We start from the raw sequence: 25,319 nt of genomic DNA, 5'->3' as shown, positions 1-25,319 counted from the left end.
AATACTCCAGATACTAGATGTGCCAAAATTATCTGTGGTCCAACCCACAGAGACCAGAACTGGTGATGCGTTTAGGTGCTCCTTAATTAAGGTTTATCAGCTGAGCATTGCCCTTAATTGGCTTCCCCCCGCCTACAAAGTTTACAACAAGGTTTAATTTCACTACAGCCTGTAAACATTGGACCAGAGCAAATGAAAAGGTTTCAACAGAATGCTCATCTTCCTGTAATGCTCTGTAGTTCAGAACATGGTGGTGGCTTTTTTCATTCCATAGTTAGGTCAATTATCGGTGATTGGCCATCTTAACAAAAACACTTCATACATGTTGTAGTCACATGTTAATTGTCCGGTTGATGAGAACTGTCTCTGTAAACGTATGACCAGCACACGATAGATTGTGGGATACCGAGCAGTGCAGAGGCTGCACCACTGTTTCCTCCACATTCAGCAAACAGCAGGCTGCATTTGTTGGCTGCCCTTGGGGGAGCCTTTAAATTGGGACAGGACTTGTCAGCCCATTGTGACATGTTGGCTCTGGAAATGGGGTCTGTGTAGGATCCTGCTCCTGAACTGCAGCAGTCCTCCGAAATGGGACACAGCCCATATAACCACCTGTTCCTGGATTAAAGACCGACTGAATCCAGGTGAAGACAATGATCTGTAATGAAATAGAATAACCTCCAGTGGAATGCTGGAATCATTGAATACAACACGCATTATGTGAGTGAACAGATTTAATGCTAATAATTCATGTAGGGGAACTGAAAATCGGCAAGTTAGAGTTGGATTCCTTATAAAAGCAAGACGTGTTGAAGCGTAATAGAGAAGGGTTTCAAACCAATAACGTTTTGACATTTTTTCACTAACTAAAACTTATATCATACTGCCATCTGCTGGCAGACAAATCGAATTACACTTTTAGGGGAAATTGAGCTAAACTTAGACAGTCTTTTCGAAAAATATCAATAAGATTTCTTTTAAAATACAAATTAAACAGACAGAGTTATTGGATTTTATATTTATTTACCTTGACATTGCTTCCTTGCTGCCCTTCAAACAGTCCCGTTACCAGTCACGGTTTGGTAATGTTACAGTTACTACGCTTAGCCAATCGGGTGGTCGCTTCTTTTCACACTCGACCAACCAGAATCGCGGATGTTTGTGGGTGGAAGTCTGGCTCATGGGTGCCAAAAATTGCTCACAATTGGGCACATTCATAGAGTTATAATGCACAAAGCAGGCGTATCTGCACAGGACATGACTGTGAGATCTACAGTCTGCGCAGGTGCTACGTCCATTTTTAAGTGCGCTGCCGGTCGCATGTGTCAATGGCAGCAAACCTCCAGTCGGCATGAGAGGACGTTTGAAAAGAGATGCAGAGTGTTACAACACAGAAACCGTTGAACTACGTAGTTTATCATAGAGATATAAACGCTCTTTTGTTTGTCATTTATATATATTGTAGACTGTATCAAGATAATGTTCCGACAAACGAAGACAGTGCTACAGAAACTTCGACATCTCAGGTAAGTTAGCTAACATTACATTCATAATCTAACACCGAGCCGTCATAAATTTATAAAATCATTTATTTTATTTGCTCGTTCACGACAAACACTTTCTAAGCATTTATGTAACAAACTCACAATGTCCTGCCCTGTTTGCTTGGGGCTCTGCTCTTATTGTGAAGCCTCGTATCTCTGTTTTGTTGTGTTTGTGGGGTTATTTTATATATAATATGAGTTCAATCGCCTCAGGTTAAGCGGGCAGCAGCACGCATGGAGGCTGAAGAGCTCCTCAGCCTCAGAGAGAGCTTTGCTCCACCAGCCTGGGCAGAAGATCCACGGCTTCACTGTCAAACAGGTGAGAGTCATGTTAATATCTATACATATACACGCGTGGCATTCCGTTATATTTGAGAGAGAAATATAGGTGAGCTGTCCATCAACAGGTTACTATAGAAACGCATCATTACATGGACTGTACAAGCTCCTTCCTCTCCTGTCAGTGAAGGATTATTCCTCATCCTCAGGTCGTAGCCGTTCCTGATTTGTTTATCACAGCTGTGAAGTTGACACACGATAAAACCGGCGCCCAGTACCTTCACGCCGCCCGGGATGACTCCAACAACCTCTTCAGGTGGGTTTACATGTACACAAGTCGTTATTTACTGGTATAGTCTGTGTGTGAAAGTGGTGAGTCGTTAGAGCTTAAGCTTTTTCTCTGTTTGTGTTTCAGTGTCCAGCTCAGGACGACCCCCATGGACAACACGGGGGTCCCACACATCCTGGAACACACGGTGCTGTGTGGATCTGAGAGGTTCCCCTGCAGAGACCCCTTCTTCAAGATGCTCAACAGGTCCCTGTCCACCTTCATGAACGCCTTCACAGGTACACACACTCCTTTTTAGAATGCCAAACACACATGGAGTTCCTGTCTTTGTGGCCTGATTGTGGTTTCTTCATCTTCACAGCCAGCGACTACACCATGTATCCCTTCTCTACCCAAAACGGAAAGGACTTCCAGAACCTTCTGTCGGTCTACCTGGATGCAGTTTTCTTCCCTTGTTTACGAGAGCAGGACTTCTGGTGAGTGTGTTTATATTATACTAACATCTTCTATCCCCTCCTAGCCAAAGATCTTTGTGAATAACTTTCCAAGTGTTTGTAGAAAGGTTTTATTGACAGAAGTAGTGACTGATTGATTGATCCATATGTTTGACTCGTCAGGCAGGAAGGTTGGAGGCTGGAGAACGAGAACCCCACAGATTCAAACTCTCCTCTGATGTTTAAAGGAGTGGTGTTTAATGAGATGAAGGGAGCTTTCGTAAGTCGGCTCTGTTATCTACACTTCAGCTTTCAGACAAAAAGCTCTTCACCCTTAATGATTTGCTTTCACTTTCCTGTGTGTGTGTGTGTGTGTGTGTGTGTGTGTGTGTGTGTGTGTGTGTGTGTGTGTGTGTGTGTGTGTGTGTGTGTGTGTGTGTGTGTGTGTGTGTGTGTGTGTGTGTGTGTGTGTGTGTGTGTGTGTGTGTGTGTGTGTGTGTGTGTGTGTGTGTGTGTGTGTGTGTGTGTGTGTGTGTGTGTGTGTGTGTGTGTGTGTGTGTGTGTGTGTGTGTGTGTGTGTGTGGTGCTTGCTTGCTTGCTTGCTTGCAGTCGGACAATGAGCGTCTGTACGCCCAGCACCTTCAGAACAAACTGTACCCTGACCACACCTACTCTGTGGTGTCGGGAGGAGAGCCACTGGCCATCCCTGACCTCTCCTGGGAGCAGCTCAAACAATTCCACGCCACACACTACCACCCCAGCAACGCCAGGTACACACACACACACACACACACACACACACACACACACACACACACACACACACACACACACACACACACACACACACACACACACACACACACACACACACTGCATCTAGGACAGTACTTGAACAAGAACATAGCCTGTATTTCAGCCTTTGTATTTGTGTGTGTGTGTTCTATCCCCTTTCAGGTTCTTCACTTATGGAGACTTGCCATTGGAGCAGCATCTGAAGCAGATAGAAGAAGAAGCTTTGTCGAGGTTCAACCACATCGACCCAAACACTCAGGTCCCGTCTCAGCCTCACTGGAGCAGCCCGGTAAGTCCACTGCGCGCGCACGCACACACACACACACACACACACACACACACACACACACACACACACACACACACACACACACACACACACACACAGACCACTCCTACCCAGATAAAGAGTGTACATGTGATGGTTTCCCTCAGAGAGAGGATCATGTGACATGTGGCCCTGACGCTCTGGCTCCTGATCCGGCCCGGCAGAACACACTGTGTGTGAGCTACCTGCTGGGAGAGTAAGGAACTTTCACTAATATAATTTTGTAGGACATTGACAGAAATTTCACACAAATATTTGACAGTTTTGACCTTTGACCTCCTGACCTTTACCCTGCCTTACCTCTGCACAGCATCACAGACACGTTTGAAGGTTTAACTCTCAGCCTGCTCTCCTCTCTGATGATCTCCGGACCAAACGCTCCTTTCTACAAGGCGCTCATCGAACCCAAGATCGGGACGGACTTCTCCTCTGTGGTCGGGTCAGTCTGAGGACAAAGTGTCTGTCTGTGAAGTAGCAGCATGAATCTATATCAACGTGTTGAGCTCTCCCCTCATGCAGGTACGACGGCAGCACCAAGGAGGCCTCGTTCAGCATCGGCCTGCAGGGGATGGCTGAGGAGGACCTGGAGAGGGTCAAACAGATCATCAGCCAAACCATCAACGACATCATCACGTGAGTGCTGAGCACCGGGCTGCAAACGGGTCTGGGTTTACCTCTGAGTCTCAGTCTGGGTTCAGTTTCAGGACTTTTCAGCTGCAAATCAAGCAGAGACACAGAGCTGGGTCAGGCTGAAGGCAGAAGATGAACAACTGGCTCTCACACAAAAACTGTTACTGCTATCTGGAAACGGGTTGTTGTCTTCACGCAGGAACGGCTTTGAGGAGGAGAGGATCGAGGCTCTGCTCCATAAGATCGAGATCCAGATGAAACACCAGTCCACCAACTTTGGCCTGGCTCTGGCCTCGGTAAGCCAACCTGCTGCTGTGAATCAATGTGGTTCTGTTTCTATTTAATAAGCTCTTCATGGGTTATACATGAATGTAACGTGTGTGTGTGTGTGGGTCACCAGTACATTGCATCATCCTGGAACCATGACGGCGACCCGGTGGAGCTCCTGCAGATCAGCGACAACGTTTCAAAGTTCAGACAGGCCTTGAAGGAAAACCCTCGCTTCCTCCAGGACAAAGTCCAGCTCTACTTCAAGGTGTGTGTGTGTGTGTGTGTGTGTGTGTGTGTGTGTGTGTGTGTGTGTGTGTGTGTGTGTGTGTGTGTGTGTGTGTGTGTGTGTGTGTGTGTGTGTGTGTGTGTGTGTGTGTGTGTGTGTGTGTGTGTGTGTGTGTGTGTCTGTCTTGAGTATTTCCAGTGTTTGACTTGAATCTCCCGTCGACCCCCCCATGGTGCAGGAGAACCCCCACAGTCTGACTCTGTCCATGAGCCCTGATGAGGCCTACCTGGAGAAACAGGCCAGGGCCGAGGAGGAGAAGCTCCACAAGAAGATCCAAGACCTTAGTGAGGGAGACAAGAAGGAGATCTATGAGAAAGGTAACTGCTCAGGCTGTGGGTTAAGCTGCCAGTTGTGTCATTAGATGTTTGTATTATATTCAGCGATAAAGTAGACCTCAGACAGAGTTGACGGTTTCCTTCCCTTGAGCAGGTTTGGAGCTGTTGGAGGCACAGAATCAAACTCAGGATGCTTCCTGTCTGCCTGCGCTGAAGGTGTCTGACATCGCCCCCACCATAGCCCTCACTGCTGTCCAGATGGGTCGTGCAGGTAGAACACACACAGCACAACTCCTCCTTATAATGCACTTTATAATAAATCCTTCCAGCTTCTCTTCTCTGTCTTAAATCCCTCTTTCCTTCCCTCGTCTCCTCAGCGGGCGTGCCGGTGCAGTTCTGCGAGCAGCCCACCAACGGCCTGGTCTACTTCAGGGCCATGTGTAGTCTCAACACCTTGCCAGCTGACCTCATGCTTTACGTCCCACTCTTCTGCAGTGTCATCACCCAGTGAGTTCCTAAAGACCAGAAGGAGACCTGGGAGCATTCCAATATCTGAATACTTTCTACTACTAGACTTAACATAAATCCATCAATCATGAATTTTAAATAAGAGGAGATTGAAGCTGTGAGATGTGGATGTCGATCAGTCAGTGTGATTTATTCTAACAGTGTGAAGTTGTATATATATGTGTGTGTGTGTGTGTGTACCGTGTATTCCTCTCCCACGTACAAACTGTGTTGTGTTGTCTTAAACCAGGATGGGCTGCGGCGCTCTGGACTACAGGCAGCAGGCCCAGCAGATGGATCTGAGGACGGGGGGCATGTCTGTCTCCACGATGATCATCCCCGACTCCACCCAGCTGGACGCCTATGAGCAGGTCGGTGCCAAAAACCTACAGAAGTGTGGAATCCTAGAAGTATCAACTTAAACAGCACTGACATAATAATCAATCATACCTGTTAATTACCTTTTAATGGAAGTCAAAGCTTTTATTGCCTTGGTTTCTCTCATTTCCTCTCTGCTCTCCATGTGGTCAGGGTGTCGTCCTGTTCTCCTCCTGCCTGGACAGGAACCTTCCACACATGTTTCAGCTGTGGACGGACATTTTCAACAGGTAGGTCCACAAACGTAGCCGTGTAGGAGTTTCTGATCGCTACACGTGATCTTCTGGATCAGGAGACGGAGATGTGTTCGCCCGCATTCTTATTTTGCCGTCAAGCTCATCGTCCTCTTGTCTTCCAGCCCTCGCTTTGACGACCAGGAGCGCCTGAGGGTGCTGGTGATGATGGCGGCGCAGGAGTTGGCCAACGGGATCTCCAACTCCGGCCACATCTACGCCATGACCAGGGCGGGCCGCCACCTGACCCCAGCAGGGGAGCTGGATGAGACGTTTGGAGGGATGGAGCAGGTAAGGTCGCACCAACAAAGAGAGAAAAGGAGACGTAACCACAGCTCCCAGGGTTTCTGCCTGTTGTCCTACAGTTCCTGGTTTGTTTACATTGTTTATCATGAATTGTTATTTGACAGACTCTGTGTTGTGTTCATGTGAACCTCAGGTGAAGTTCATGAAGAGGATCGCAGAGATGTCAGACCTCAGCCAGGTCCTGCGAGCGTTACCCCGGATCAGAAGACACCTGCTCAACCCAGATAACATGAGGTGTGTGTGTGTGTGTGTGGGGCCAGATGCCCCTCAGGGTCCCTGTCTCCCTCCCGTCTGACTCGTCTGCGTGCCCACAGGTGTGCGGTCAATGCAGCTCCACAGAAGATGTCTCGCACTGCCGAACACTTGGACCTCTTCATGATGGACATCGCTGGAAAGAGGAAGGGACCCAAACCCATCAGTCCAAACATCATCGAGGTGAGTCGTGACCACACACACTCCCACCTCCTCTTGTCACAGCACAACAAAGCTGATGATTCCCCTTTGTGACCCTGTTGTTCTTCTTTAAAGAGGCCGCTCGATGCTCTGACCCAGCCTGGATCAGGACCAAGTAGGAAACTCATCTCTGTGAGTGTGAAGTAAACCTCTGCCTCAGGATCCTCTCAGATGTGGATGTCATCATCAGGTCGACTCTCTCTGACTCTTCTTTGCCTCTCCCGCTCAGGAGCCACATTTCCAGCCGTGTCAGATGAAGACTTTCTTCCCGCTGCCATTCTCTGTCAACTTTGTGAGCGAGTGTATTCGCACTGTGCCCTTCATCCACCAGGACTACGCCAGGTAGCCTCACACCCTTTTAGTTCAAGTGTGTGTGCGTTGTTTGGCTGGCTAACAATGTTCTCTCTCGTGTGTTTCCTTCTCGTCAGTCTCTGCATCCTCGCCAGGATGATGACGGCAAAGTTTCTCCACGGGGAGATCAGAGAGAAGGGCGGGGCTTATGGGGGCGGGGCCAGGATGGGAGGAGGCGGTCTCTTCTCCTTCTACTCCTACAGGTGGGGCGGCAAAGTTCACCCAGGTGGACAAATGTGTGGTTTGGTTGGAGATGAGACTTTGTCCTCAATGTTAAAACGATCAAGCTTCAGTGGGGCTCATAGTTCTTCTTCCTCCTTTCCCTCTTAGGGACCCAAACTCCACTCAGACTCTGTCGGCGTTCCGTAAAGGTGTAGACTGGGCCAAGTCGGGCCAGTTCACCCAGCAGGACATCGACGAGGCCAAGCTGTCTGTCTTCTCTGCCGTGGACTCACCTGTGGCCCCCTCAGGCAAAGGTAAGACAGCCGCCACGCTCAAAGAGGCCGAGACAAACGCTTACAGGGATCAAAGCTTTGGTCTCCATGTTTGTTACTCAGCCACAGTGACTTCCTGTTGTGGCTTGTGTTCATTTTGTCCTTGCGTTGCAGGAATGGGTCTCTTCTTCAGCGGGGTCACAGACGAGATGAAGCAGAGCCACAGAGAAAGACTCTTCGCCGTCACACACAGTCACCTGGTGGACGTGGCCGAAAGGTGAGAAACGTCTTCATCACTCTGTGTGCTGTGATTTAGGGTTAATATACGGCAGCTATAACAGGGAGGAGTCATATAAGAGTCAGATAAACCCTACAGAAGAACAGTCCTTGTTTATCTGAGGTGTTGTTTTGACCCCAGACTGCATGCAGACCTAAAGGTTTGTTGTTGTGTCCCTGCAGGTACCTGGGCATGGGTCAGAGGACGTGTGGTGTCGCCATACTGGGCCCAGAGAACGAGACCATAAAGAAAGATCCCTCATGGGTTGTGAAATGATCCGTCACCGCTCAGAGACTCTGCTTGTACAGGATAAGATCAGAGGATCCACATCATGATGAGTTCACAGGACGACTCGCCACAGCGGCTACAAAACTCTAAGCTTGAGAGAAAACGCACAACGGAAAGAAAACTCACAGCGCTCACTACTGTATGACCTCATCTCCAGATCAACTCTGTGTATTTATGAACATGTGAATGAGTCATTATAATTTTGGAATACAAATCTGAGTCCACTCTTCTTCTGTTAGTTTGTGTGATTAACAGGACAATTCGATCTCTTTGAATTTGGTTGTAGCTCAGTTTAGAGTTTTCTATCTCATTATTCTGGAGAAACAAACTTCTTAAGACACACACACACACACACAGGCTTAGATCACAATAGAAGCTTTATTACTCCGTGAGAGGACACCGGTTACACATTTGAATGTTGCCTTCAGGTTTCACAGACTTTCTCCACTTCAGTGCCAAACTACAGCAAATTTCAGGGACAAATAATCACTATTGCCACACACACACACACACTCACTCACACACAAACAAACGCTGCGAAGCCCAGGGTGGATACGAACAGCAAAGTTTACAAAACAACACACACATAACACTCCTACATACACACACAGTTAGCAGGTGACAGGACACACACGGCCAGCTGGTCCTAAAGTCGTATTAATACCTCCTCCAGGCTGCAGGTTTGCCCTTACAATCAAGATAGGGGCCCTGACCTGTGAGCTCAGATGTTTGATGCGACCCTGCTGGCTGGTGTTTCCTCTTCTTAAGCAGCTTCAGGGAGTTTACAGTACGATACAATGAAATGGAGCTCAAAGTGCTGCGGGGAATCAAAAGTAACCAAACACATCAGCTGAGCCTGAATGTAGCACAGAGGTCACATTTCCCAGATCGCTTCAAATTTCAACTAATATTTAACGTCTACATGATTAGAGGTGCTCACGTTTTTAATAACTTTGGTCAGGGAGCTAGAAAACAGAGTTTAGTGAAGCTACATGAGGAGGAGCTGAGTTCCAATCCCTCTCACCCCCATTTGGATAAATTCTCAATCAAAATCTCTAGAAAATATAGAGGCTATCTCCAATAAAGTGTCATTACTCTTAAATCCCTTTTCAGAAACCTTCATAATTTAATATAAGCGATCGTCCGTCCTCCGTGTGAGGGAGGAGGAGGAGCTGTGGCTGCGTTTAGTGATGAAGCTCAGGCCGGTGTGTGTGTTCTCATTTTACAGCGGGGGCTCAGATGGTCGCCACGTCGCCGTCTCGGGGTCGCACGCGGCTCACGTGCTCCAGCTGGCCCGAGTCGGACACGTCGTAGCTCGTCTTGTACTTGGCCAGGATCTTCATCAGGGGGCGGAGCTTCAGCCACCACTGCTCCTTGGGGATCCTGTGGCTGAGGAGGAACACAAGCGTACATTTATTATAAGTGGCTGTTACAGCGCCACCATCAGGCTGGACAACAACAATATGAAGCAAAGGTCATGACCCCAACGCCTTTCAACCTGCTGATCCAGGTCAATGTGTTTCTGAGCGGTAAACTGTTTAACTGGACTCTGATTCATTTATCCTTTGGGAGGTTTGAAGATGTAAACCTGCTGGATGTTTCCCCAGAGAATGGGACCAGACACACACGTGTGGACATGTTGGGAGTGAGAGTGTCCTCTTACACAAAGTCTGTCTCATCTCTGAGCTGGGACATGGGCTGGAACACCAGAGCTCTGCGTCGCATCCCCAACAGGCACGCCGTCTCGTCCGAGTTGGCGAACACTTTCCCTGCGTTAACAGTACAGGTGAGTCATACGCAGACACACACACACACACACACACATTCACAGAACCAAAGGAGCCTTTTACCTCCTTTGTAGGACTCCTTGAGCTTCCTGGTGATCCACTGCATGGCTTTAGCAGCGATCTTGGTGCCAAAGTTCCTGTCGAATGGAGACGGAGCGCCACCCTGAGGGGAAGAGAGGGATTTCATGTACATGCTGGCATCTGAGATAAACCAGGAGAGGGTTTGTGTGTGTGTGTGTGTGTGTGTGTGTGTGTCTGACCTGCTGCATGTGGCCCAGCACGTTCTTCCTGCAGTCAAACACTCCCCGTCCCTCCTCAGAGTAAAGCTGGTAGATGAAGTCTGTGGTGTAGTTCTCATTGCAGCTTTCATTCCTGCGCACACACACACACACACACACAGATGCATGTCATCCATCCACAGCATGGTAAACTGGTCGGCGACCTTACTTGTTGATCCCAATAATTGGAAAATCCCAAATAATCAATCCAATTCCAAACTGTTGTACAAAGTAAAGACTCATTTAGAGGCTTTGTCTTTCAAACGGCGTCAAAATCTGTTTTCCAAAGACCAAACTACCACCGGGCCCCCTGAGCACCGCGGGGGGCCCCCGAGCAGCTGCTTATGCTGCGGCGTCCTTCGCCCTCGCCTCCCGCTCTTGACTGTAACGCTAAAAACCAAGCAGATGCACTAAGTCACCTACCGGCTGTCCAGCATGCTCAGTGTGTCCTACTTCCACACAGCCTGCCTGTCCTGCTGGGAGCGTTTCCAACACACGCCGTGGTGCAGAGGACTAAAATAGACGCCACTAATGACATCACTAATAAAAAGGAGTCGAGTAAAGGTCGAAACGCAAACACGTGAGATTTTAAAGATTTGGCACCTTGAGAACAAAAACTTCACCTCCAAAATAAAAACAACTCATCTCATCTCAGACCGCTTCAGCTCTTCTGTCTCCCTCTCTCTCACACACACGTCCATGTGAGCAGAGCTACAGGATTAAAACATCTACAAAACCATCCACCTCTCTGCTTTAAAAGGTTCAGCAGGAGGAGGTCGTGTGGCGGCGGCGGCAGCGGCTCTCACCTGAGCACCAAGCCCCTCTGGATGCTGGTCTTCATCTTCTGCGTCAGATGCTCCACGTTGGCCTGAGACACAGAGCGAAAGACTCAGGTTAGTGTTTGTGCCAGCCGACCCAGATCACAAACTGCCGGCGCTCCCCGCACCTCCTGAAAAGGGGGAGGTGCAGTGTAGCTTTCCCGCCACTAGAGGTCACCACAGCCCCTCTCTCCACCTGTCTGATAAATGAAGTAGATGCAACACTCTAATCGGCTCTCTGACCTGCAGATCTCTGATGTCAAACGGCTCCTCGTAGATGTAGACGGTGTCGGCGCCGGCTGCCAGACCGCCCACGGTGGCCAGGTAGCCACAGTATCCTCCCATGGTCTCGATGATGAAGACGCGACGCTTTGTGCCGCTGGCCGACTGTTTGATACGGTCACACGTCTGAATCACACACACACACACACGAGATACAGTTACTGACAGACAGACAGACAGACAGACAGACAGACAGACAGACAGACAGACAGACAGGAGTCTAGCATAGGAAGCTACACATGCAACCACAGATGCATACAGACTACATGAAGCATAAAGGGTTAAACATGCTGCTATAGTTTCACTCTGCATGCTCCAAGCACGGCTGGGACAAACGTTACCTGCAGAGGGGCTACAGATGTGTGTGTTGACCTGCACTTTACTCACACTGCAGAACAGAAGTTGGGACGTTGTGATGTCATCATCATGCTCACAGCACCAGACAACACTTAAGTACTTAGTAATGAGATTAGGTCTGAAGTGTAGGAGGTTCTTTAGTTTGTGATCTCTCTCACAAATTCTTCACTTCATCTGGATATTTATTCTTTAATATGCTCAGTTATTTGTGGTGTGTTTAGAAAGTCGTGCCCCTAGAATGTGACGAGTTCAGTTCTGTATTTGGAGTCAAAGTAAACTTAGACTCCATCCTCCTCTCTCTTCTTTCCTCATTTATGTTGGAACGCTTCCCGAGCTTCAGTAAATCTACCCGTCACGTTCCCTTTAAGGCCTCTTGTTGCTCGGCTCTTACCTCCACGATGGCGTTCAGCGACGTATCGGCGCCGATACTGAGGTCGGTGCCGCACACGTTGTTACTAATGGTGGCGGGCAGCATGCACATCGGGATGCAGAACTCCTCGTAGTGACCCCGGGCCTCCAACAGCTGCAGCAGGGACTCGAAGGCCTGGTGGTGGCCATCAGACAGGGTTAGACCACCAGGGGGCACACTACATGTGTACAGTATGTTCTGGTGGGAGCTGACAGTGATCCACAGGCTGTTTGATGGCGCACACAGGCTCTCTTCACTCGTCCTCCTTCCTTCGTTATTTAGCTCCTTATCATTCCAGCGTGTTTGTCGAATCTAATCACGTTCAATCTAAACTCTGCTACTGCCTCCACTCATCACTCATCCTCTGAGTGAAGGAAGCAAGGAAAAGGAGACTGTCAATGTAATTCCACTGATTCAGACGCAGCCCTGTGACGTGTGTCTGTGTGTGTGTGTGTGTGTCCATGTCCGTTTCCCATCGGCTGAGAGAAGACGGGCCGACATGTTAGTGGTGTTGACGTGTGGAGATAACGACTCGATGGGACTCGAGATACGCAGACGTTTCCTGGATGACATTTCCTTTAAAGTGCAGCGAGGGGAGCAGGACGTATTTAAAGACATGCAGAGAGCCGCTGAGAGCAGACGGAGGGCCGGCCTGCTTCAAAACAACAGGACTCTGAAGGATTCAGGTATACAACAGAGGATTTGTCCTCATATCCAAACATACATGTGATTGTTCTGTCGCGTTGAAGCAGACGGCCGTCCATCATCCGTTGTTTAGCAAACAAACACAGGCAGGAGCTGCAGACTCACGACCACGAGGCAAACACATGCGACAACACGGGACTGCATGCCTCCACACTTACCTGGCAACCCCGCTGACCGGCTCACCTCCGACACCAACATGGCAACCAGGACGACTCACACATGATGACGTCGTGATCGTTACTCAACATTACTAACTAGACTGGACCTTTGACCTTCTCCTTGTCAAGTGTCCGGATGTGAGCCGTCAGTCAGCGAAGCCCCAGAAATCTGAAAGGCTGGGGCAACGTGTGTGTGTGTGCGTGTGTGAAATACAGACACACACACACACACACACACACTCGCTCTCTAACCCAGCCAGACCTGTACCTACGTCAGTAATGGCGTTCAGAGCCGTGTCTGCGCCAATGCTGAGGTCTGAGCCGGGCACGTTGTTGGAGACGGTGGACGGCACCATCACCATGGGAACACAGAACTCGGTATGTGTGTCCCGCGCAGCAGAGAGCTCCAGTATTCCCAGGTAGGCCTGCAGCGGCGACAACAGGCAACAGTCGGGTGTCAGTGTCGTTAACAAGAGAAGAGGGGAATGAGGCGCGAGGAGGAGGAAGAGGAGGAAGAGGGGGGGAGGATGGGATATGAGATCGTCTGGCACAGAAAGTGAAGACAGGTTAGGGTGGAGGACGAGTGTATAGGATGTTTAAGTGCATCATCCATCATTTAAACATCTCATCAACCAAACGGCAGCACTTAAACAAGCTCACCACTAGGGGGGGCAACCATGAGGGATGAAGAAAGGATGAGAACGTGCTGTGGGAGGAGCTTAAACAGGATGGGAGGGGCTTTGAGGTGGGTGTGGCTTTGTAATGAGAGAGAGTGAGAGGAGTCGACAGGGGGGAGGAGCCATGAGGAGAGAGCCAGACCAATCAGGAGGGACGATGCGACACAAACAGGAAGTGGACACTGTAGCTCCACACAGAATGGTTTCTGGCAAAGCTGCAAAGGTCTACAAAATCTACAATCAAATATTAATATGTCTAAATTTAAAATGAGACTGACTGAGCTAATAACAGAGAAATATGAGTTAATACGTCTTAATCATACAGAGAAAGATGAAATTAAATCGTCAAATCAATGAGTTAGAGACACTGGACTGTATTGATTGAACATTAGTATGAGGTTTTCGTCCATACACACCTCAAAGCCTCCGATGACGAGCATGGCGTTGATGTTGTGGATCCTCATCTGCTCGGCGATCTTATCCAGATGTTTTCCTGGAAGAGTTCTGATCAAACACAAACAGAATCCATCAGGCCTGAGTTATTGATCCCATTTCCCACTCAGAGCATTAAGGAGACGCTCGTTAATTGGCGAGGAACGACGCCACAAACCTTTCCTCTCTACAGTAGAGCCCTCACTCTCTCACAGGAAGTAGAGGGGAGTTCAACCACACCTAACTCACCTCTTAGTCCCGAGGAGTGAACCCCCCTGACCCGTCCAGCCGCCCACGTCTCCCCATTTAAACTCCTTAATCTGACAGACAAGGGAAGAGAAAAAAGGCTCTCTAAAAAACTGAGTTTGGCAGAAACAAATGGAGCGTCACATCAAGACAGAGCGTGTGAATGTAGCCTACAGAGCAACCGGAGCAGCTGGGAGGGACAAACATGGCTTTAACACTCCATGGTCTTCATCGTGGGTCTGTTTTGTCACGATGACCTCGTGCTGCTTCCCTTCTGCTTTACTTCATCTTTCTAGCATATCAAGCTTAAGTTCTCTCTGAGATCCGATCGTGGAGAGAACAATCACGCCAGCAGTGTCACCTCCCAGTGTGTGTGTGTGTGTGTGTGTGTGGTGTGTGTACAGAGCTGGTGTGTGCTCAGCGTGACTGTGATGTTTATTTAAGTTGTGCTCTTGTTAAAGGTGAGAACAGGAGCGATGTGAGAGAAAGGAGAAATGAAGTTGTTCCTGTTTGTGCTCCTGTTACTAAATTAGCAAAGTGAAATGTTTCATATCAAGACGCAGCTGTGAAAAACACACTCTCTCTCTCTCTCTCTCCCCCTCCCCCCCCCTCTATCTCTGACACACCTACCTGTCCTTTGTAGAATCCCTCAAATCCGTCGCTGACAGCAAACATCTTGTGGCCTTCTGTGATTCCCACTCTGACGGCAGAACGGACGGCGGCGTTCATGCCTGCCGCCGGTGCACCGACGTTCAATACCGCCACGTTGAAGGAGCTCTGGAGGGCGACAGAGAGGAGCAGTCACACACATACGTATACTCATCAACACACACACACCCACACTCACTCACACACACATATGGGAGAAAGGGAATAGCCTCTGGCAGATCCATGTACCACAGCTCAGCAGGTACATGTCAGTTGTCCCAGTCATTGGAACCTTCATCCAATTCAGGTCAATATCTTCTTCAATTTCAGAGTTCAGCTGCTGGTCTCTGGTCTTATCGGAGCGTTTGCCTCCAGACGTCCTAGTCTCACTGACTGGGAAACTTTGGTCTGGAGCAGATGAGCAGCAGGCAGAGGTGAGATCGTCCCATGCAAGAAGCCACATACTGCCACAGCTTCAAAACAGACGGGGCAAAGCAGCAGCAGCTAACAAGCTAACTCAACACTTCAACCTTTAAAGTTTAGATTCAGCTCACTTTCATCTACAGACACAAGTGTACACACACTCTACATACAGCCCAGGTAGTGCTGTGTACATTGTCCACATTCAAATGCAGGTCTCTCTCACACACACACACACACACACACACACACACACACACACACACACACACACACACACACACACACACACAGCCTCATTAGGCACGCTGACCTTTAAAGCATTGTTGTAGTTTCTCCAGCCGGTGTATTGATGATGACATTAAACACACACACACACTCCATCAAACAGGAGCAGAGGACAAACTATATGATACTGACATGACGGACAGGCGGCCAACTCTCACTGTCAATCATCTCATCCTTTAATATCATTATATCAAGGTCATTTACTGGCTTCCAAACCCATGCGGTCAGAAATGTGGGCGTGACTAGGAACGTATAGGAACATAAGGTCATAGGGTCATAGGTTCATAGTCACGCTGCCTTGAGATGGTTGAGCGAGAGAATGGAGTTCAAACTGAGGGCTGCTGCCTAAAAATGGTCCAGAGTCCAATCAAGAAGGACTAAAGCAGTGCAGCCCAAAACTCATCAAGACTGTGTGTGAAAGTGTGTGTGTGCTCTCTGTGAGGCACACACACAAACACACACACACAGAGAGGGCGTGGCTCCGGTCCACTTTGAGGCATGAGGCAGAGACGCTGTCAGCCATCACTGCAGGCTTGATGTCACAGTGAGGAGGCGACTTCAGTCATATGAAGCAGAACGCAAACAATGCTGCCATTGTCCTCCTCCTCCTCCTCCTCCTCCTCCTCCGCTGCTGTGCTGTGCAGAGCTAATGCAAGCTTTCCATGTTTATAATAAGCAGGGGCGGAGACGGCTGTTACCATAGAAACAGACTGGAGCTCTCAGTCTCATCTCTGTAAAGTAATTGAATGAATTAGTCCTGAAACTGAAGCTCTGAGTAAACAAACAAAGTGGATCAACAGGTGACCGGGTTCATTCAGGATCTATGGGCTGAGGCTGAGTGAGAGCTTACAGCTGAGGCCTCATTACTCATCACATACATCACACTGCTCTTCATCACTCTCCTCCTCCTCCTCCTCCTCCTCGTCTCAGTCAGGACAAAAACACACAAGGAAATAACTCATACTAATGTACAGCTCTCAGAAATGCTGACACACACACACACACACACACACACACACAATCTATTTTTTGTGTTTCTGTGACATTTTCTCCATTTAATACTCACATTAGGAAGTTCAGAGTCAACGCTGCGGTTGGAAAGGAGCCTGTAAGTGGTCAGAGTGTTCTCAAAGCTCCTGAGAAAGAGAGAGGGAGAAAGGGAGAGAGAGAGAGAGAGAGTGTGTGTCAACTGGAAACTATGAAGTAAACCCAAAATGAATCCCAAATTTACATTACACGTCTGTTAAATCCTTCAAATCTCTAAATCCTCTCCCTACCTGCCACGCAGTCTCACCGCATCTTCAAACTTCTTCTCGTCCATGGCCTTCTGCACTTCCTGTGTCTGATGACGACAGAAGAGAAGGGGAGGAGCTCAACACTGCACACAGTTTACAATCTATACGTGCTTGTTGACTTCTATAGGTGCATTTGTTTCTGTGTACTCCTCATCTTTAGTCTTCACTCCATCAGTCATTAACCCTTCACACATCTGAGCCTTCTACGTTTCTTCCTCTGACTCGGCCTGATTACAGCTAAGAGCAGCAGCTTTATGTGAGGATGTATACGCTCATGTGTGCTGTGTGTACTGAACCACACTGAGGTCATGTTGTTGCTGCTGCTGCTCTGCAGGGTGAGGATCTCTAAGTTGCCATAACACTGAACTGTCACGACAACACACACCTGTCCAGAGCAGCACCAACAACCAGGAACATCCAAGTGCCCCTCGACGACAAGCAGGCAAGTTCACTTACAATGAAAAATTACAGGAAGTAACATTATCCTGCCTGAACAACATTATCTGTCTCATTAAGAGAATCATAACGGTTTAAACGATTTTAATTCTCTGCAGTGATTTCCTGTCTTGTGTTCCACCACCAGGGGGCGCCTGTAGAAGTCCTGCTGTCTGTGGCTGAATTGTGGTGAAAGAGGTTGGAGGTTTCATTCCCTTTGATCTGAACAAACTGTTGCTGTGGCACGGTAAGAGGATTGATTTGTATATTGAAAGCTGCTTTACACCTCAGTGCTGTGTCGCTGTGTGACAGGAAACAGGAAACGCTCTCAGTGTGTGTGTGTGTGTGTGTGTGTGTGTCGAACAATCCAAACCTGTGGGCAGGCAGCCAACCGTACATAACTGTGTTTATCATTGTACACTTGGTCACTGGATGACCGGATGATGATCTTTCTCTCTCTCTCACACACACACACACACACACACTTACCATTTGCACACACTCCATAAGTGGAAGCCGGACAGCCTGGTTCCCGACCAGAGACACGACGCAGGCCGGAGTGCTGGCAGACGCCTCCAGCAACGCCAGCACCGCCTCCACGCCCATACGACTGGCCTGCAAAGGTCATGTAAAGGTCATTCACACTGCAGAATAAGGTCATTACTAACTTACACTTTCTCCAGTTGCTTGACAGAAGCTCGGCTATTTTCAAAACAACAAGGCTCTTCAAATTACTACTCGCCCAGCAGGGGGGAGTTCACACACACTCAAGTCTTACACACACCACACACCACACACACACACACACACACACACACACACACCACTACCAGCAACACTAACATATCCCAGCCTGCATCACTCCCCCTGCTCCGCCCCTCTACACTCAGCTCAGCTACATTTCTCCCTTTGTTATTAAAATTGTGCAAAGACTATTAATGATTTGTAGTATAAGTGCACATTTTCTGCTTTGTTGTTGTAACCTTTCTCATTTCCAGACTGTAGCCTCAGCAGCAAAGACCCATAATGTCATATACATGTATACTGTGACTCACCAGGATGCGATCAAAGGCAGAAGGCGTCCCTCCTCTCTGGACGTGACCCAGGATGGTGACCCTGGTGTCAAAGCCCAGGCAGCGCACCACCAGCTAGACCACAGGCAGGAGGACATACAGTGAGAACAAAGCACACACACACACACACACACACACACTAATGACCTCTACAGATCTACATTAACAAGTTTGAACATAAGGTCTACAACATGACTTTGACAGGCATCACATTCATGCATGAAGCACAGAGGGGGAAACATGCAAAACATCTCCTACCATGTTAGTCTCTCGCTCTATCACACATGCGCTAACGTTTAGCTAGAAAAGCGACGGCTTACGGGAGGACGGGACGGGACAAGACAGTTCTCAGCGACTACGGGATTGACGGGATCACCTGGGAACGTCAGGAAGCAGGCAGCTCAGCAGGGGAACGTTTAAAGGCTCGCATGAGACCAAACGATGCAAACTGAGACTTATGGCGAGGGCGACAAGACGGGATGCAAATGTGAGATGAGGACAGAAGATGAGACACGGCGTGGTTGTCCTGAAGGCAGGGTTTCATTGTGTGTGTTGGGTCTGGATTCACCTGCAGACACACTTCACACATGAGTCCCCACCCTGAGGAGAACCACCAGCTGAAGCTCCATGCTATGAAGGGAAGCGTGCCGCCGCTGTTTCAGGTCCGGGCCGTACTTACGTCCTTGATATAATCAGGAGAGATATGCTTGTTGTGGGCGTCTATGGCTCCTTCAGCTACGATTATAATGTTCAGCCTTTTCTTATCCGCGCGATTCTGCAGGGAGACGAAGAAGCAAACGCACACGAACACATGAGAGGAAATGTTTTGCATTCCCAAAGAGCCGGACGAGGAGACGGAGGAGGGAAGACCTGCCAGGTGCCTTCAGACTCTACAAGGAGCTGTGTGTTCATACAGGGAGGCGTCTTCTTTAAGAGGCCACCTGACACATTCTGAGGAAAGTCTCCTCTTCTGCAGATGACACAACGATTATGACATCATCACTACGTTTGGTGTCTTTAAGGGTTTGATGCCTTTAAGGGTTTGATGTCTTTAAGGGTTTGATGCCTTTAAGGGTTTGATGTCTTTCAGGGTTTGATGCCTCTAAGGGTTTGATGCCTTTAAGGGTTTGATGTCTTTCAGGGTTTGATGCCTTTAAGGGTTTGATGCCTCTAAGGGTTTGATGCCTTTAAGGGTTTGATGCCTTTTAGGGTTTGATGCCTTTTAGGGTTTGATGCCTTTTAGGGTTTGATCATCATGAACATCAGAAGCCTCCCCTCAGAATGTGGCAAGTATCTGGACTTTATGGAGAAAGTGGCGAGGCGTCTCTGGCTCTGGCGCCGCTCCACCACGGGTCGGCTCCAGCTCTTGGTTTCCCCCTCTGTGTCAGGCTCAGCCGCTCAGTACTCACATCCTGCACAGACTCAGAGCTTATGGGTTTTCCGTGAATGTCGGCGGCTCCTTCAGCTACTATGATAATGTTCAACCTGGACCCCCGGGACCGGATCTGAGCGGTGACAAAACACACTCTGACATCACTGTGTGTGTGTGTGTGTGTGTGTGTGTGTGTGTGTGGTGTGGTGTGTGTGCTGCGTGGTGCGTGGTGTGTGTGTGTGTGTGTGTGTGTGTGTGTGTGTGTCTGTGTCTGTGTCTGTGTCTGTGTCTGTGTCTGTGTCTGTGTCTGTGTCTGTGTCTGACCGTCTGAGAATGTGTGAATGTGTGTGTGTGGCTCTGTGGCGCAACGGATAGCGCGTTGGACTTCTAGTCAGGCACTTGAGATGTCATTCAAAGGTTGTGGGTTCGAGTCCCACCAGAGTCGGAGTTTTACAGGGAATAACCTTTATGAAGCTGCTGATGTGCTTTTGATATGTGTGTGTGTGTGTTACCTCAGACAGTTTCTGACACATTCTGTCCTCCCAGCCGTCCTCAGGGGGCATCTCAGGGATAAAGACCCAGTCTGCCCCACAGGCCAGGGCACTGACCAGAGCAAGGTACCTGCACACACACACACACACGTGCCTCAGCTGGCCTCCATTCTGAATATGTACACTGTGAATGTGCGTCCATATGTCCATATATGGCTCCAGCTGCTCTTCTTCTTATGTGAGTTTATAAATAGAAGTGTGTTTCCTACCCACAGTGCCTCCCCATGACCTCCAGCACAAACGTCCTCTGGTGACTGCAAACCAAACACACAGCAGGAACACGTTTAACACACATCTGACATAGAAGAGCTCAGACCTGCATCTGCTCCGGCGGCGTTCACCTCTGGGCCGTGGTCATGATGGCGTCCACCACCTCGATGATCCGGTGCAGGGCCGAGTCGGTGCCGATGGTCATGTCGGTGCCGCAGAAGTCGTTGTCGATGGAGCCGACCATCCCGACGATGTGGAGCTCCGAGTTACTGTGAGCTGCCGCCTTGTCAATCAGGCCTGGAGACGCAGAGAGGAAGAGGATGCAGATGTTTCAGATGGTTTTCTGAATCGTGTGTGTGAGAGAGAGGCAGCGTCCGGTTGACCTGCTCACCCTGCTGCACCAGCTCCTCCAGCAGGCCGCTCCACTCCTCCCTGAACAGGTTGGCTCCGGTCAGGCTGCCGTCCCCCCCGATCACACACAGGTTGGTGATGCTGCGCTGCACCAGGTTGAGCGCCGCCCTCAGGCGACCCTCACGCACCCGGAACTCCTTACAGCGAGCGCTGCCGATGACCGTGCCGCCCTGAGGGACGCACACACGCAAAATGTTGTGAGATCACTTGTGTGTGTTTATCAAATTTAATCCATTATGCTCCATTAAATTAGACACTGGGGGGAATGCTGGGTTCTCAATTTTGCTCCTCGGGCCCAACGCATGAGTCAGAGAGAGAGAGAGAGAGAGAGAGAGAGAGAGAGAGAGAGAGAGGGAGGGAGAGAGAAAGAGAGACACATACAGAGAGAGAGAGAGACAGAGAGACAGAGAGACAGAGAGAGAGAGCGACAGAGAGAGAGAGAGAGCGAGCGAGAGAGAGACACCGAGGACAATGACTCTCAGCCCTAAATCACATTATGTTCCCAGACAATAACAGTCCCGAGGGAAGAGTGACGCTGATTTGTGGAGAGAATATTTTTGGAATCTGTTGCCAGGGCGATGTGGTCGTTTGAGATCAGGGTGAAAAGCGTTTGCTCTTAGTTCCACACCCACAGAATGTACAGACCAGCGAGTGAAGTGTTTGTTTACAATACGACCAAATGATCTCACACTAAAGTGCTGATGCAGATTCATGTGTTTGCTTGTAAACACACACTTCTGAATGTGCAGTGATTTGTTTGCTTCCTTTGCTCACCACTTGTAACATGCTGGAGACATTTTCCCACTTGGCCTCTTGGATGTTGTCCCCTCCGTCCACCATCCCCTGGTATCCCTGAGAGGACACACACACACACACACACACACACACACACAAACACACACACACATTAAGGCATGAATCCAAACGATCAGCACAGTCGTGGCGCCCGGCTGCTGTTCCTCCCAGCCTGCAGCTTGTGTGTGTGTGTGTTTGTGTGTGTGTGTGTGTGTGTGTTTGTGTGTGTGTGTGTGTGTGTGTGTGTGTGTGTGTGTGTGTGTGTGTGTGTTTGTGTGTGTGTGTGTGTGTGTGTGTGTGTGTGTGTGAGTCACAGGAGGACAGCAGCACTCAGGCTGATTCATTACAGAGCATATTGGACATTTAACACACTTGTAAATGAGGAATCTAAGGTTTGATGTACTTGTGTGTGTTTCAGACGGTGTGTGAGTGTCTCTCACCTCGTGGATGAAGTAAACCTTCGCTCCCACGTAAATGCCCATCCGGACCACCGCCCGGACCGCAGCGTTCATACCTGGGGGAGGAGGTACAAGGGGGGAGGGAGGGGGAGGGGAGGGGGAGAGAGTGAGACACCGGTTTTACTTGCGTCTGCGTCCAGTGAGGGATTGAGCACTTAGTGGATATTAGAAGGGTGGAGACACACACTCAGCACATTAACTAGAGCCAAACAATACGATTAAAAAGGCCTGAAGAAACGTGAAATATACAAGCGGCTGATAGGCAGATGAGCTGTTCAGACTCTGGGATGAGGAATCAGGCAGACACAGACTGAGAACAGCGCTGAAACATTATTGATCCTGGTGGGGACGATGAGGAGAAACTGTATCAGCCAATAAGAACTGAGTACAACAACAAACAAACAAAGAAATGAAATCATGTCTAGGTTTGAAGCTGCCTGCACGAGCGAGGGAACATCCTCAAGTCTGAACATGAAGCCGGCGTGCTTTCAGCTTCTACCTCAGGTGACTGATCTCATCTGACGGCAGGCAAGGAAGCTCTTTCTAGGACAAGTCTCTCTCTCTCTCTCTCTCTCTCTCTCAGCGTGTTAATGAGTGCAGTCAGGCGTCCAGCCAACACGGCGGGACAGGCAGAGAGACACCAGCCAACAATCCTCCGTCACCACTTCACAGACAACAACACGCCCCATATGGTCCTCTGAGTCCTCTAACGCCGTTTGTTCAGTATTCACAAAGTGTTTAGGTCATCCTGCAGAAACCTGAGCAGGAAAGTCAACGCTGCTCTTTCCTCACATGTGGAACAAACAGACAGAGGTCTGGTGGCTGCAGGTTTAATAACTAATGTCTGAGTAAACTCTGTGACATTCTGTGCTCAATGTTTAATTCAGGGAGGATGCCGCGGTTTCAGGCAGTGTGTTACTCTAACACGTGCTGATGGGATGCGACGGGGCCAACTCATGTTGCTAAGAGACCAGGAACATATCTGATTGGATGCAGGGAATCTGTGCTAACACGTGAAATGAGTTTGGATGGAACATTGAGCTCAATGAGGTTAAGCAGAAAGGAATCAGATTCATTCATTCTGGGTTCATTTTTAGAAACAATAATCTTACAGGCATTTATATAACAGGCATGGAGCTGAGGTGATGCTGCCCCAAGAGTGTAAAAGGCCACACTGCAGCACTTTAATGAGACCCTGGAGGCTGCCAGTGTTACGTAACAGCGCCTTAATCCTAACGCGATGACTGACAGCTCACCTCCTGCACTGGGAGCTGGGAGCGGAACAACAAGACTCATACATGTATCTTCATGATGACGCTCAAACCAGCCTGAACTTACTCACATCGAGTGTTTCACTAAATACAGAGTGTAAACCGGATATAAATTAAGTATAGGAAAAAGCTACAACAACCGATGACGTCAATCAACAACTTCAGCAAACAAATCAGTTTATAATCCCGCCCAGAAGATCAGACTCTACAATAAAGAAGAATGAAAGAGGAATTGTACGTTATTAGACTATTTTAAACATTAAAACGAAGAAATTCCACCACGCTGCTGTCTACTCGCGGGTCCTCACGTAGGCAGGGAGAACTTCCGCTAGTTAGAGCTCTGCAAGTTCTTCAAAATGAAAGCGCCACAATGAAAGTGAACGTGTACCGGATTTATTGTGAAATTTCTGATCGGAAGTGATGCGTTGTGTGGCTGCTTGACGATGGTCCTTCTCGTCTCATCCTCCGTGATGCAAGAAAGACACAAAATCTCCACACCGTCTATAAATCTGTCTTTAAAAGGGTTTAGATAATTTATTAAATTAACTATTCGACTTATTATTCTGTCCGGAACATAATCAGTGGCAAAGATGAAGGACTTGATAACGGAAACACACCTGAGAAATCACTTATTAATGATTCAATAAGCACTAATAACACTAATTGTTGACGTGATAATGTATACAAATGAGCCACAAACACGGCTTCAAACGTGTTATTGAATCATAATCATTCTCGCCGCTATATAAACCGTATTTGTATCATTTATATTAAAGCTGAGGGCTCTCAGCTGTTGCATAACCGCCGCTCACCTTCATTAAACAGCTTTTAAATAAAGACACTGACAGTTGTTCGCTGACTGGAGGAGAATTTGTACTAAAAGCTTTGTTATAAATAGCAAAATACAAAATTAAACTCCGTTCTGTTTGCCTCGTTAGTGCGCTGAAACTTCGCTTGATTAACCTGCACGTTTATATTATTTTGTATTATTATTTACTTGTCTAACGCGCTTTTTCCTCCTAAAACCTGAACCCAAAGTCAAAACCATCATGGAATCTGCAAGAAATGCAACAGATTCCCATTTCCCCCAGATAACATCTAAGTGAAACGGGAAGCAACGACAAGGAAATGAGAGGAAATGAAGTGTTTGGTCATGGAAAAGACGAGAACAACTACAGCCTCCTGATCGATGCAGTGAATCAGAAATTATCGATCAGTTATCGGTTGCACAGACAGAACTAAAGTCTCCCCGCTGCTCGTGTCCGAGGATGGAACTCGGCACGGGTACCTTGAGCATCTCCTCCGCTGGTCAGCACGGCGATGCATTTTCCCTCTCCGGACAGATTCTCGAAGAATTTCCGGGTGTCTTGACGCTTCGGCGCCGCCATGCTTGGGGATCTCCCGGTTCCGTCCGTGTGTCCTGTGCGGGTGAGCGTCAGATATCCAGCCGGTCAGCCGTGCGGGAGGAGCGGCAGACTGGCGGAGAGGCGGCGGGGGGAGCGGCTGTAGTACTGCGGCACCGCGGCACCGCGGCCACGCCCACCTCCTCCAGACACGCGCGTGCTCCTCAACAGAGATCATATATA

At 48.8% G+C, this 25,319-nt stretch overlaps 2 protein-coding genes and 1 non-coding gene across 8 annotated transcripts; 2 read left to right on the top strand and 1 right to left on the bottom strand.

Moving 5' to 3' along the window:
- The first annotated feature begins 1,307 nt into the window (after positions 1 to 1,307).
- Positions 1,308 to 8,460, top strand: pitrm1 (pitrilysin metallopeptidase 1). The gene is made up of 27 exons (XM_076158816.1): positions 1,308 to 1,526; positions 1,758 to 1,863; positions 2,033 to 2,139; positions 2,239 to 2,390; positions 2,474 to 2,588; positions 2,730 to 2,826; positions 3,156 to 3,316; positions 3,504 to 3,630; positions 3,777 to 3,865; positions 3,980 to 4,108; positions 4,189 to 4,302; positions 4,499 to 4,595; positions 4,700 to 4,834; positions 5,034 to 5,172; positions 5,285 to 5,401; positions 5,508 to 5,637; positions 5,888 to 6,008; positions 6,169 to 6,245; positions 6,374 to 6,539; positions 6,688 to 6,788; positions 6,869 to 6,989; positions 7,083 to 7,139; positions 7,237 to 7,349; positions 7,436 to 7,561; positions 7,689 to 7,834; positions 7,967 to 8,069; positions 8,252 to 8,460. The coding sequence occupies exons 1-27, from the start codon at positions 1,480 to 1,482 to the stop codon at positions 8,343 to 8,345; spliced, it is 3,087 nt and encodes a 1,028-aa protein (XP_076014931.1). The 5' UTR covers positions 1,308 to 1,479; the 3' UTR covers positions 8,346 to 8,460.
- Positions 8,461 to 8,716: 256 nt separating this feature from the next.
- On the bottom strand, positions 8,717 to 25,260 carry LOC143007469 (ATP-dependent 6-phosphofructokinase, platelet type-like). 6 transcript variants are annotated; one of them, XM_076158822.1, is made up of 23 exons: positions 25,022 to 25,259; positions 22,445 to 22,518; positions 21,984 to 22,061; positions 21,190 to 21,379; positions 20,930 to 21,095; positions 20,798 to 20,842; positions 20,550 to 20,658; positions 19,345 to 19,440; positions 18,648 to 18,740; positions 18,082 to 18,207; positions 17,140 to 17,204; positions 16,929 to 16,998; positions 15,137 to 15,283; positions 14,510 to 14,580; positions 14,245 to 14,332; positions 13,424 to 13,576; positions 12,271 to 12,423; positions 11,484 to 11,648; positions 11,229 to 11,290; positions 10,405 to 10,516; positions 10,208 to 10,307; positions 10,021 to 10,126; positions 8,717 to 9,746 (listed from the first exon to the last, which is right to left on the bottom strand). In XM_076158822.1, the coding sequence occupies exons 1-23, from the start codon at positions 25,119 to 25,121 to the stop codon at positions 9,593 to 9,595; spliced, it is 2,523 nt and encodes an 840-aa protein (XP_076014937.1). In that variant the 5' UTR covers positions 25,122 to 25,259; the 3' UTR covers positions 8,717 to 9,592. The 6 variants fall into 6 exon arrangements, with proteins under 6 accessions (XP_076014937.1, XP_076014938.1, XP_076014936.1 ...); XM_076158823.1 differs by lacking the exons at positions 12,271 to 12,423; positions 19,345 to 19,440 and adding an exon at positions 20,075 to 20,170 and having other exon boundaries at positions 25,022 to 25,260; XM_076158821.1 differs by lacking the exon at positions 12,271 to 12,423 and having other exon boundaries at positions 25,022 to 25,260.
- trnar-ucu (transfer RNA arginine (anticodon UCU)) lies at positions 20,391 to 20,482 on the top strand. Its single transcript is given in 2 exon segments — positions 20,391 to 20,427; positions 20,447 to 20,482. It is a non-coding gene; the product is annotated as a tRNA-Arg (tRNA).
- Positions 25,261 to 25,319: the final 59 nt, after the last annotated feature.

Source organism: Genypterus blacodes, unplaced genomic scaffold, assembly GCF_046128005.1.
Source record: "Genypterus blacodes isolate CSIRO-AG114 ecotype Tasmania unplaced genomic scaffold, CSIRO-AGI_Gbla_v1 ptg000089l_1, whole genome shotgun sequence".
NCBI classification, from domain to species: domain Eukaryota; kingdom Metazoa; phylum Chordata; class Actinopteri; order Ophidiiformes; family Ophidiidae; genus Genypterus; species Genypterus blacodes.
The sequence above is the reverse complement of the archived record's forward strand: the minus strand, read 5'-3'. Positions and strand labels throughout refer to the sequence as shown.

Excerpts from the sequence above, each read along its gene's own strand:
- pitrm1 (XM_076158816.1), top strand. The coding sequence starts at position 1,480 with ATGTTCCGACAAACGAAGACAGTGCTACAGAAACTTCGACATCTCAG. Across the intron at positions 2,589-2,729 it reads TTACGAGAGCAGGACTTCTG|GCAGGAAGGTTGGAGGCTGG; the intron begins GTGAGTGTGTTT and ends TTGACTCGTCAG. Across the intron at positions 7,835-7,966 it reads TGTGGCCCCCTCAGGCAAAG|GAATGGGTCTCTTCTTCAGC; the intron begins GTAAGACAGCCG and ends CTTGCGTTGCAG.
- LOC143007469 (XM_076158822.1), bottom strand. The coding sequence starts at position 25,121 with ATGGCGGCGCCGAAGCGTCAAGACACCCGGAAATTCTTCGAGAATCTG. Across the intron at positions 22,519-25,021 it reads CAGCGGAGGAGATGCTCAAG|GTATGAACGCTGCGGTCCGG; the intron begins GTACCCGTGCCG and ends CTCCTCCCCCAG. Across the intron at positions 15,284-16,928 it reads TTGACTCTGAACTTCCTAAT|AGCTCCTTCAACGTGGCGGT; the intron begins GTGAGTATTAAA and ends GTCGCCCTCCAG.